Source organism: Pristiophorus japonicus, chromosome 12, assembly GCF_044704955.1.
Source record: "Pristiophorus japonicus isolate sPriJap1 chromosome 12, sPriJap1.hap1, whole genome shotgun sequence".
Taxonomy (NCBI): Eukaryota; Metazoa; Chordata; class Chondrichthyes; family Pristiophoridae; genus Pristiophorus; species Pristiophorus japonicus.
Genome location: NC_091988.1, coordinates 172719730 through 172733133, shown reverse-complemented (window position 1 = coordinate 172733133; position 13404 = coordinate 172719730). Strand labels below are relative to the sequence as shown.

The window sequence follows — 13404 nt, the reverse complement described above, 5'->3', positions numbered from 1 at the left end:
CCTAAAAAATCAGGAGCAAATCATGGCGAAACTTGGGGCCTATATGTGGCTCCTAAGGCTCCATAGTACAGACTAACATGGCTCATGAAGACAAATGCTTGGCCACCCCTGCCGTAAATAATCTGGACTGCTGCTGCCCCAGAATCCACACCCTCTACATTCGCGACTTCCCTGTCCCCGAGACTTACTTTCCTGACGGAGGCTTCGGCCCATTTTCTTGTGATGAATCTGGTGAGGGACATCAAGACACCTGCTTAGAGTCCTGCAGCTCACCTGGCAAATGTAAATTAGACCAGTGTCAGCCATGGCTCAGTGCACTCTCCTCTGAGTCACTAGGTTATGGGTTCACCCCAGAGACTTGAGCACAAAAATCTAGTGCTGATGCTCCAGTGCAGTACTGAGGGGGTGCTGCACTGTCGGAGGTGCCGTCTTTCGGATGAGATGCTAAACCGAGGTCCCGTCTGCTTTCTCAGGTGGACCCGAAAGATCCCATTGCACTTTTTCAAAGAAGAGCAGGGAAATCGTCTCTGGTGTCCTGGCCAATATTTATCCCTCAATCAACATCACTAAAAAAACAGATTTGGTCATTATCACATTGCTGTTTATGGGAGCTTGCTTGTGTAAATTGGCTGCCGCATTTCCTACATTACAACAGTGACTACACTTTAAAAGTACTTAATTGACTGTAAAGCGCTTTGTGAGGCCCTGTGGTCATGAAACGCGCTATATACACGCGAGTCTTTCTATCTTTTTTTCTTCATTGTCAGTATGGGCAGCTGACCAGCATGCTATGCCAGTCAGTCACTCAAAAATCAAAATCTATCCCTTAATGTGTGCATCTAAAATCCCTCTCCTCATTATTTTGTGGACCTGTTAACCTTGATATTGTAAGTGTGTGTGTGTACGTGTAACGCAGTTTTAAAAAAAAACACAAACTACTACATAATTTGCATCAGGATTACAATATTATAAACCTGATGTTCCATTTTACATTTGTATATTGTGTATGAAAACTTAGGATATTGAAATTCTAATTACCTTTGCTTTCCCTTGATTATGTGTGAGGAGTGGATTGGGACCCGTCTTATTTCGGCCATTTAGAAATAATGGGCCCAAGTTTCCACACGATAAAAGACGGGCGCCCCTCCGAGCTGGGCGCCCGTTTTTCGCGCCTAAAACGGCGCCTAAAAAAAACCTCGCGATTCTGGAGCGTTCTGCAGCTCCTTGTCTGCCTGGCGCGGCGCCCAGGGGGGCGGAGCCTACACTCGCACCGATTTTGTAAGTGGGAGGGGGCGGGTACTATTTAAATTAGTTTTTTTCCTGCCGGCAACGCTGCGCGTGCGCGTTGGAGCGTTCGCGCATGCTCAGTGTGAAAAAAACATTGGCACTCGGCCATTTTTGTAGTTCTTTGTAGCTGTTTAATTTTTGAACATTTTTTTAATAAAAGCACATTGCCATCAGCACTTGCAGCCTTCTCACTGACTCCTTCCCCCCCCGCCCCTGCGGGAAGAACGGGCGCCTCCTCCCCCCCCCCCCCCCCCGTGGGAAAGAACGGGCGCCTCCTCCCCCCCCCCCCGTGGGAAAGAACGGGCGCCTCCTCTCCCCTCCCCCCCCCCCCCCCCCCCGCGGGAAGAACGGGCGCCTCAGGCTGACTGCAGAATTCTCCGTGCCTGAAGCACTTTCACACAGGTAGGAAGATGGTTTATTTAATCTTTTCTTTGCTTATAAATGTTTATTCAAGTTGGATTTATTTGTATAATATTTGTCGAAGTATAAGTAAGGATTTATTGTAGAATTTAATGAGTTCCCTCCCCCCCCCTCCCCCCCCACCTCGTTCTGGACGCCTAATTTGTAACCTGCGCCTGATTTTTTAATGTGTAGAACAGGTTTTTTCAGTTCTACAAAAATCTTCACTTGCTCCATTCTACTTTAGTTTGGAGTACGTTTTCACTTGGAAACTTTCAAATCAGGCGTCAGTGGCCGGACACGCCCCCTTTTGAAGAAAAAATTCTGTTCCAAAGTAGAACTGTTCTACCTGACTAGAACTGCAGAAAAAAAAATGTGGAGAATTGCGATTTCTAAGATAGTCCGTTCTCCACCAGTTGCTCCTAAAAATCAGGCTCAAATCATGTGGAAACTTGGGCCCAATATTTTGAAAAAAGGATATTCTAGATAGAGCCAGTTAGATTGGGAAATGGCTACAAATCCATTAAAAAAAATCTCCTTTGGTTGTTTCCGCCATCTTCATTCATACTTTTTGCACTTTTCCCTACCCAAACGCTTTCCAACTGCCCACAGGTTGATACTAACCTCCTCAAAGTCTCCAATATCCTGTGTGCCTGCAGTGGAATCATGATATCCCTTTTTGGCCTCTTCAACCTCTCCATTGTCTTCGACCCTGTCACCAATCCTCCTCCACCACCTTTCTTCTATGATCCTACTTCTGTGATACAACCCTTCCATGTTTTCATTCATACTGGACCCAATTTAAGCCAATACATCTCCTGGAATGGTTTCTCCTTCTGGGCCTTCCAATATGGCCAAAGTTTCCATCATTGGCTGCCTTCTATTCCTGATCTATAAGATTCCCTCAGCAACATCAATAAGCGTGAGATCAACTTCCATTTGAGTACTGGTGATATTCAGCTTGACTATTGAACTAACTTTCCATCAACCCACCCCCCACATCCCAGCAGCTTAACATTAGCAAGACCAAAGCCATCACTGTTCAACTGCTGGAAATACTACACATTTTCATCAATTCAACCCCCCATCCCAGATTATATTCGACAGTGCTTAACCTTATTGCCCTGTTTGCCTTTGAGCTCATTTCCAAACAATCACTAAGACTGCTGCCTTCTGGTTCCCAAATATTGATCATCTCCATCCTTACTTCACCATCAATACAACCCGCACCATTGCCTTTTTCACCTGCAGGCTTGGCTTCTCTAAAGCTGTTCTCATTGGCCTATTGCGCTGCATTCTGTGCAAATTCCAGTTCACACAAGCCCTGTTGCCAGCATTCAATCCTGTTTTAAATTCCACTCATGCTTCATCTCTATCCTTGCTAACTTTGACTGTCTATCTATACCCCAGCACATTATTTTAACATCCTTCCAAAGCCACGTTCCACTCCCCACCTCTCTTCTCCTCCAATGCTACATTCCTTGTTCACCATTTCTGTAGTCCACCAGCTGTGGCAAAACCTTCAGGCTCTCACTTACAAATTCACCAGGAATTTTCTTCTCAAAACAATCTGTTTTTCCACACCTTAAAATACCTCCTTATTTGATGACCTCCTAAAACTCTGATCCTGCCAAGTTCAAATGATACTTTGTGATGTGTTCTGAGATGTTTCACTACAAGGTGCTTTATTGTGCAAGTTTTTGTTAATTGGAGTGGGTGCAACATCTCAACTTTTTTTTAACACATTTCTTACATTATTTTCTCCTGGTCCAGTGACTTCACTCAATGGGGTCAAGTTTCGTCCTGAGTTGCTCCTATTTTTTTGGAGCAACTGATTTAGAATGGAGTATCTTAGAAATTGCAATTCTCTGCATTTAGTTTGTTCCAGTTCTAGTGAGTTAGAACAGTTTCATTTTGGAACAGATTTTTTTTTTCAAAAGGGAGCGTGTCCGGCCATATGCCTGTTTTGAAAGTATAGGCAGTGAAAACATACTCCAAACTAACTTAGAATGGAGTAAGTGTAGATTTTTGTACGCTCAGAAAAACCTTGCCTACACTTAGAAAATCAGGCGTAAGGAACGAGAGATGGGGGGAGGGGGGAAGGGAAGTTTACAAACATGAAACACATTAATTTTACAAATAAAGAGCCATCATCAATAATAAATGATAAATAAATCAATCAACCAGCCAATAAATCAATCAAAAAAAATTTAAAAATTAAAAATAAAAAAAATTTAAAAATCAATAAATAAAAAATTAAGATTCTACTCACCGATTGCAGCACCGGGAGCCCTCCAACAGCGTGCTGGGATGCCCCCCCCCCCCCCCCCACCCCCTCCAAGTGTGCCTCTCTCTGTCTCTGTCAGTGTTTCCCTCTCTCTGTCAATGTGTGTCTCTCTCTGTCTAGCTGTGTCTACGTGTTTCTGACAGCGAGGGGAGTGGGGTAGGAGGAGGAGGGGGAAAGAGAGGGGGGGAGAGGAGAGGGGGGAGAGGAGAGGAGAGGGGGGAGGGGAGGGAGAGGAGAGGAGAGGGGAGGAAGGGATAGGGGAGGGAGGGAGAGGAGCGGGAGGGAGAGGGGGGAGGCTGAATGGGCCCGGCCGACGAGCAGAAGCCGGGCTGAAGACTTTGGGCGGGGCCCGCCGAAGGAAGAGGCAGCGGAGCAGGAGCTCGGTGGGGGGGAGGGGGGGCAGCGGCGCGGGAGCTTGGGGGGGGGGGTGAGGCGCGGCAGGCAGTGGAGCGGGAGCTGGGGGGGGAGCGGATGGCAGTGGAGCGGGAGCTGGGGGGGGGGCAGCGGCAGACAGTGGAGCGGGAGCTGGGAGTGGGGTGGGGGAGGCGTGAGAGAGCCAGAGGGAGCGTGAACTGAACAGGGGGGGACTCCTGAGCCACAGCCACAGCAGGAGCTGGAGGAGGGAGATGCAGTCTGACCTTCGCCGCCCCAGTGAGCCCATTCGGCCAGGGCTAGGGGCAGCATGCTTCGGGCCCCTCCCACACAGTTTCGGGCGCCTGGAGCTACTGCACATGCACGCCCACTGTAGCGCGCATGTGCAGAGGTCCTGGCACTGTTTTCAGCGCCGGGACCGGCTCCGCCCCCCACAACTTGTGCTGCGCTGCGTTGAGGGCCTGGATCGACCTGAGGGAGTGGAGAATACCGAGGTAAGTTTTCGGCGTGGTTTTGAGCGCGGAAATCAGGCGTGGGTCGCGGGAACGGTGCAGTCCGAAACTTGACTCCAATGAATGCAGATAGGCTTTTAGAATTTGAATCTGGGGAGACTGCAGCTGTTCAAAGTGGTCAATGCTGAATGAAAGCTTTCATTTATTACATCCTATCCTAATGAGTTCAGAAAAACGATCTGGGCAGGTCCTCATGATTTTCTTTGTCTCACTGTATTATATAGAATTCCCATTTTACCCTTTCTTCTTCAGTACGAGATGGAGCCATTGTAAGACACTATCGTATCATCCAAAATAAAACTGGGCAGTTTTACCTGAATGCAATCAATCAATTTTCCAGTCTGAACAAACTCGTGGAATACTACAAGTTAAGTTATCTTCGGTCAGGTCTCCTATTAACTACACCTTGTCAGAAAGTAAGTTAATTTTGAGTAAAACATTTCCAGATTATTATTTCTTTTATAAATTCCAAGCCTTTTTGAAATAAGTCAGCCTGTCATGAAATTACTGTTGGAACGTAATACATCAAGAACAATGTACAGTTTTGTTTCAGAATCAAAAAGTGGCAGAAGTCAGTGCGTTGTGGATACAAACGGGTTTATCTTTTCTTGAGATAAAAAGTTTGCACTGCCTGACATTGTGCGGTAAATTTTGTGATTGTATGTTCCTGGCATGGAGCCTCACATATCAGGAAATCACATATCGGCAGCCTGTGATTTGGCATCTGACAGACGAGACTCTATACCAGGAATACGCAAAAATTACCTAGGCATGTCTGTCTGTCACACCATATTAATTTCACTTCTACATTCTCCATGTACTAGTAAGTTAGGCCCAGGCAACCATGTATGAAAGCAAACATTCTGCACATAGTATGATCTTACAAACAATAGTAAAAGTTAGGCTGCTTTATTTTGGTTGTGGGAAGAATTTTAGATAGGAACGTCTGGCCAACATTTCTTACAAAACTCAAAAAATGAAATGAAACCTCATTGCTGTTTGAGATCTTTCTGTGTGTAGCATGCTCTTCTTTGCATACAGAATGTTAATGCCCACCTTTACAGACACCTCGGTTTAGCATCCCATCTGAAGGACAACACCTCCAAGAGTGCTGTATTTCTTTAGTACTGAATTATTAATCTACATTATGTCCTCAAGACTTGGAATGGGTTTGAACCCACAACCACTGACCTAAAGGTGAGACTGAACTGAGGTTCAAATGAAATGGCAAATGAACAGCTAAAGCCAAAAGTCAAGCTTACTCTCCTTTCTCCTAATATCTGTGTATTATCTGACATTGTCTGAAGGTAACTCATTCATTTTCAAATATCTGCAAAATGCTAATATGTAGATCGCGAACAAGTTCTTTAAATGAAATGTTTGTGAATATTTTCCAACCAAAACTGTTCCTGTATGAACACTTAATTTCAATGTGCCTTTTTTTACGACAGACATCGTTTCCGGTTATTTTAAATGGAATAATGTCTGCAGTAAAAAGGTGCACAGAGAAATTTAGTATGAGCATATAAAGTGTTCATTCAGGAACAGCACCAGACAGAAAATATATCCCAATTAGCTCATGAAAGGGTCGAGCAAGCAGATTGCTAAGGAATTAAATATCAGTTTTTACTTTGACAATCAGTAAATATGAACTTTTGAAGGAAATGTTCATTCTAGCCTTGTATGTATTTTATATTTGAAGCAAGATCAACCAAATATAAGAGATTTGTCCTATTTGACTGTGGATGACTGGGAGCGGCCAAGGAAAGAGTTCACTTTTACAACGAAGCTGGGTTCTGGACATTTTGGAGAAGTATATGCTGGATATTGGAATGAAACTGTTCAAGTAGCCATCAAAACAGTACACGTCGGTAAGGATACATTGGAAGTGAGAGTTTTTGGTTCAATTAGGGCAGGAGTGTCCAAACTGCAGTCCATGGGCCACATGCAGCCTCTGAACCCTGGTACTGCAATCCTTGAAGTTTAGGCAACATTGGCCTATTTGTACTTGTATATCTTATTTGTTGGCGTTTATCTTGTTTGAATTTTGTAGACCTGGGGTTTTAGAAAGGACAATTTTTGGCATTATTGCCTCATTGGTAAATAAATCCTAGATCTGTTAGTATCTGTAGTGACCCACAAAGCAATTTGAGCACCCCTAGTTACTAGGAGGCCCTTGTTTAAAAACCCTGACTCAACTGACTTATTCTCTGAGGTTATATTTGCATGAAAATTTTATTGATTCTCAGCTAAGATTTTTATTTTAAAAATAACAGATCATTGGGCTCAATTTTCCCCAGTATTTGCGCTGTTTTTTTTGGAGTAGGTTGCTTTTTCTGGCCTTACTTAAAAATCCCCAGTTTCCCCAATCAATTTGCACTAGTGTAATTCAGTTAGTTACGTTTTTTTTTTAGGTAAGTTTTTTTTTCCTCAAAAGGGGGCGTTATCAGCCACCTACACCAATCTGGCCATTTAGGTAACTTTGGCCAGCTAATAGTTACTCCATTTCTACTTAGGTCAGCGTATGTGGCCTCTCGAGAAAACCCTTGGGGAGAGTTAAAGAAATCGGCGCAGGTAAGTACATCGAAGGCCATTTGGCCTGGGCTAGGGGCGGGAAACGGAGTGGACCTGGACTGGCATGAAATTGGGGGCCATGGAGTGACGGGAAGGCACCGGAGAGGCTCGGTGGGGGAGGGAGCGAACTGGCCGGCACGAAATCGTGGGCCACAGAGCGGCGGGAAGGCACCGGAGAGGCTCGGTGGGGGAAGGTACTCACCGCAGCTGACCAGGAAGGCACCTCACTCGGAGCTCTACTGCGCATGCACAGCCATTTCAGCGACGTCAAGAATGTCAGTTTTTTCCCCCTGCACAGGCACAGAGGGCCCAGCTCCTTTTTTGCAGCACAGACCGCAGGCTCCATCCCCCAAGGCGACTGGCCACGCTGCGCGGCTGCAGATTAGAGGCCAAACATCGGGGAAACTTCGGAGATATTTTTCTGGAGCATCTATTTATCTAATTAAGCGGCGCAACTCAGGCAATGCACCAGAAAACGGTCTCGGGGAAAATTGAGCCTATGGTCTTGAAGAATTGAACCAATTTCAAAGTCGTTTTGTAAGCAGTGTGACCTTTAATTTCTCTTCCATTTTTATAGCATCCTATGCTCTATTATCTTAAAGAAACCACTCCATTATTTCAATTTAATTTAAATTCCAGAAGAATATGTTCATATTTTAATAAATTCAAACAGCAAATTATTTAGAAAGTAGCAACTCATAGGCCTATTTTCATATTTTTGGTTATTTTGGTAAAAATGTGCATGATGTAATTTTATTAGAAAATGCCAACAGATTATTTATCGTGTTTAGAGCTGCTCTAACCATTCTTGCCCTTCCAAAAAATGATTAACAGACATCAATGGAAACATTTTAAAAAACTGATTTTGTTTGTTAATGCCTTGTTTAAATTATTAATGAGAAATTCATGCAGCATTCTATAGCGTAACAGTTAAATCAAAGCATGAGTATTTCACTTAGTCATGGAGTTAATGAGTTTATTTAAGAGAACATTTTGGAATTATTGTCACAGAAGTGAGAGAACTGAATAGTGCAGATTAGTTTTATGGGCGTAGCGGACACTGGCAGGTATATTTCAGTGGAGCAAAGAAGGAGGAGAGGGTGGCCTTGGAGCATGAGGGCATAGAAGCCACATGACTAACCTAGGCAAAGGGTACACTAACAATTCAGCTACTTGGGTATTACAAGAAAGCAGATAGTAAAGAAGCTCTGGTTGACCAGGGAGGCTATGACTGATAAATGTCATCTGGTCCACAAAGACCTGCAGGGACAGTCAGTAATTTGCAATGCATTACCAGTGAGAGCGTCATAAAGAACTTCCAAGTACCCACAGGGGACATCTCATGAGTCACTTTGTTTGGCTTTTGGACATCTAACACTTTCTTTTCTACACCATCAAGGAATAGTGAAACTTATTCCATTCTGTTGTACAATGCTACTTGTATGTGTTCAGTATGTTTGCCCATACGTCACTAATTCTCTGTGTTGCTTGAGAATATGCCTTACTACTCGGTGTTTCCTCAGGTGGAGGAGTAGGGTACAGATGGTGTACATAGCAAACTAGCAACCTACCAGAAATACAGAACAGTCACTACCTGTATCTGTGACTAACCCTAATGCATCACTATCAGTGCGAGGGATCTGCATTGCTGAAGTCACTCTGCACGCACTGCTTTCAAAGATGGTACCTGCTATCACTTAATGGCACAGAACTGTTGCTTCCCAGCTACTCTACACATTTCCAGAAAAGCATTTATGAGGGCTGGTCTTATTGTGCCTGTGTAATTAATGTCGTCACTGCACATGCTACTGATGCTGCCATGCACTCAGTTACAAACTGCAGTGCAGACAACCATTGGTTCAATTAAATCATATCACCTTTGAATGCCGTATGTAAGGAGGCAAGTGACTGTTAAATGCAGATCTTGGTTACCAACAGCCCCCAATGCAAAACTCAGACCTGTATACAATTCAGGAGGGACACTCGGGTTGCTGGAATACTACCCTCCCTCTTTACTTGCAGCATCTTACACCTCCTCCTTCTATAGAAACATAGAAACATAGAAAATAGGTGCAGGAGTAGGCCCTTCGAGCCTGCACCACCATTCAATAAGATCATGGCTGATCATTCTCTCAGTACCCCTTTCCTGCTTTCTTTCCATACCCCTTGATCCCTTTAGCAGTAAGGGCCATATCTAACTCCCTCTTGAATATATCCAATGAACTGGCATCAACAACTCTCTGCAGTAGGGAATTCCATAGGTTAACAACACTCTGAGTGAAGAAGTTTCTCCTCATCTCAGTCCTAAATGGCCTAGCCCTTATCCTAAGACTTTGTCCCTTGGTTCTGGACTTCCCCAACATTGGGAACATTCTTCCCGCATCTAACTTGTCCAGTCCCGTCAGAATCTTGTACGTTTCTATGAGATCCCCTCTCATCCTTCTAAACTCCAGTGTATAAAGGCCCAGTTGATCCAGTCTCTCCTCATATGTCAGTCCTGCCATCCCGGGAATCAGTCTGGTGAACCTTCGCTGCACTTGATGTACTGCTTCCATTGTCTGTACCTGTGCTGGTGTTTACTTCAAGTATGAGAGGTAACATTTGCTCTTCAGGTTAGATGATGCACTCCAGGTCAATTACTAGGTTCTTCTCTGAGAAGAGAGCCAATGGCATGGTACAAATACATAATTACACATCCATTTGGATATAGTGACAACCTTCCAATCTCCATCGTCAAGGCACTTCTTCCTGAAAAAATTAATTATTGTTTCTTCATATGTACTGAATTGTTTCATATCATATGTCTACTTCTTCTTTCATATGGTCAATATCTAAGTCAGATATCCAGGCCAAAGCTTCCGGTGTAACAGCATGGATATCTTGTAGGCTGCCTGCGGATTTCCTCTGAGGGTAGTGCTCAAATGATGTGGTCTATTGTCTTGTTATGTGGCACTTTTTCAGAGCAGTGGAAATTGAGACATTGGATATTGTTTTCTATTTTCCATTATGGAATGTACAATATAGTTTGCATAACTCTGCTTTTGTCACTCATTTTATCTTGCTTGCTACATCCTTGTTAATATTTCCTTGTGTTAGTGCAGCATTTTTGGATTATAACTTTAACAACTGCTACTTTCCCATATGCCCATAAGAACATTGAGCTAAATAAATCAATGAAGTTTGCAATGATCAAAACCATCAGGATTTACCATCCACATCTAGGGAAGGGCTAGAAGCCTAAATTTGACTTGGTCGAACCATCTAACATCAACAGGTCCAAATTATATTAACATTTACACTACCAACCCCCGAGAAGGATGCCTGTAAGCTACTGAATGAGTAAGTTATAACTTCTTCTTGCCAAAAATATTGAAAAGGAAGTCAAACCATTTAATCATGAACCAATGTTCTGTTTAGTAACACAGTTAACAGAATTTGAATAATTACCTTTAATAGTATGCAAGACATTTAAGTAGATATTATTTCCTGACAGAATTAACAACTGAGGTTACAAAGGCAATTCAGTGTATCATAATAATCCAACACCAACTGTAATCTCCTTATTAAAATTGATATTTTGCTCAATATCCAAAGTTGACATAAATTCATCAAGGTTAGTTTAGACTAGACTGCATGTATAGTTCACCAGTTAACAGCTTTGAATAGCAAGATTATCAGATATATTTAAGTCCTTCAGTAACACATGCCATGCTTGTTGACTGATTCACATTTTGGGGGTTGTCCTTCCACACAAGACCCCCTCGCCCATCCCCAACTGGCCCACCGCAGAAATTAGATTGTGATGCTCCATTACAAAGGTTACTAGTTCCTGGAGGGATGGAGAAATAACTGAAGAGCAAATTACCCCGGCTGCTTTCATACTTGTCCTAGTGGTTGGTTACACAGCAGCAATGACAGAGCATTGGGACAGGATGGGAAAACCTAAAGAAGCAGAGAAGGGGAAAAATAAAATGCCTGATTGCTAAAAGGAATAACCTAGCCTTAAAGGCAGCCAAGTGGTGCAGCTCATTTGTGTCCTCTCTCACCAGCAAATAATGGCATAGATTCATGCTTGTGAGCTCCCCAGATAAATTGTCACCTCCAGTCAGGGTATGCTGTACTGGATAAGAAGGAAAAGGGAGATGGAGACAGATAGGCCAAGCAATTACACACCATTTGTGATATATCGTTGAATAGTAGGAAATAACCAATTGAAAATGGGAGAGAGAAAATATAAAGGGAGACCAAATAATAAAACCATTATCGTAGAAGCATGCAGAGGCTTGTGAAATATAGAAACATAGAAATTAGTTGCAGGAGCAGGCCATTCGGCCCTTCGAGCCTGCACCGCCATTCAATAAGATCATGACTGATCATTCAACCTCAGTATCCCTTTCCTGCTTTCTCTCCATACCCCTTAATCCCTTTGGCTGTAAGGGCCATATCTAACTCACTTTTGAATATATCTAACGAACTAGCATCAACAACTTTCTGCGGTAGAGAATTCCACAGGTTAACCACTCTCTGAGTGAAGAAGTTTCTCCTCATCTCGGTCCTAAATGGCTTACCCCTTATTCTTAGACTGTGACCCCTGGTTCTGGAACTCCCCAGCAATGGGAACATTCTTCCTGCCTCTAACTTGTCCAATCCCGTCAGAATTTTATAAATTTCTATGAGATCCCCTCTCATTCTTCAAAACTCCAGTGGATACAAGCCCAGTTGATCCAGTCTCTCCTCATATGTCAGTCCTGCCATCCCGGGAATCAATCTGGTGAACCTTCCCTTTACTCCCTCAATAGCAAGAACGTCCTTCCTCAGATTAGGAGAACAAAACAGAACACAATATTCCAGGTGTGGCTTCACCAAGGCTCTGTACAACTGCAGTAAGACCTCCCTGCTCCTATACTCAAATCCTCTAACTATGAAGGCCAACATGCCATTTGCCGCCTTCACCGCCTGCTGTACCTGCATGCCAAATTTCAATGACAGACGTACCATGACACCCAGGTCCCATTGCACCTCCCCTTTTCCTAATCTGTCACCATTCAGATAATATTCTGTCTTCGTGATTTTGCCACCAAAATGGATAACCTCACAGTTATCCACATTATACTGCATCTGCCATGCATTTGCCCACTCACCTAACCTGTCCAAGTTACACTGCAGCCTCTTAGCATCCTCCTCACAGCTCACACCACCACTCAGCTTAGTGTCATCTGCAAACTTGGAGATATTACATTCAATTCCTTCATCTAAATTCTTGATGTATATTGTAAATAGCTGGGGTCCCAGCACTGAAACCTGCGGTACCCCACTGGTCACTGCCTGCCATTCTGAAAAGGACCCGTTTATTCCGACTCTCTGCTTCCTGTCTGCCAACCAGTTCTCTATCCATGTCAATACATTATCCCAATACCATGTGCTTTAATTTTGCACACTAACCTCTTGTGTGGGACCTTGTCAAAAGCTTTTTGAAAGTCCAAATACACCACATCCATTGGTTCTCCCTTGTCCACTCTACTAGTTACATCCTCAAAAAATTCCAGAAGATTTGTCAAGCATGATTTCCCTTTCATAAATCCATGCTGGACCGATCCTGTCACTGCTTTCCAAATGCGCTGCTATTTCATCTTTAATAATTGATTCCAACATTTTCCACACCACCGATGTTAGGCTAGCTGGTCTATAATTCCCTGTTTTCTCTCTCCCTTTTTTAAAAAGTGGGGTTACATTAGCTAACCTCCAGTCCATAGGAACTGATCCAGAGTCAATAGAATGTTGGAAAATGATCACCAATGCATCCACTATTTCTAGGGCCACTTCCTTAATTACTCTGGGATGCAGCCTATCAGGCCCCAGGGATTTATCGGCCTTCAATCCCATCAATTTCCCTAACACAATTTCCGAATAAGGATTTCCTTCCGTTCCTCCTTTTCGCTAGACCACCGAACCCCTAGTATTTCCGGAAGGTTA

General features: G+C 43.6%; 1 protein-coding gene across 1 annotated transcript in view; it reads left to right on the top strand.

The window, feature by feature from the left end:
* Window positions 1–13404, top strand: part of LOC139277054 (protein-tyrosine kinase 6-like) — a 65387-nt gene that overhangs the window by 21000 nt on the left and 30983 nt on the right. Inside the window, exons 3-4 of the mRNA XM_070895067.1 lie at window positions 5110–5273; window positions 6560–6728. Coding sequence (XP_070751168.1) covers window positions 5110–5273; window positions 6560–6728 — 333 coding nt within the window. The remainder of the gene's footprint in view (window positions 1–5109; window positions 5274–6559; window positions 6729–13404) is intronic.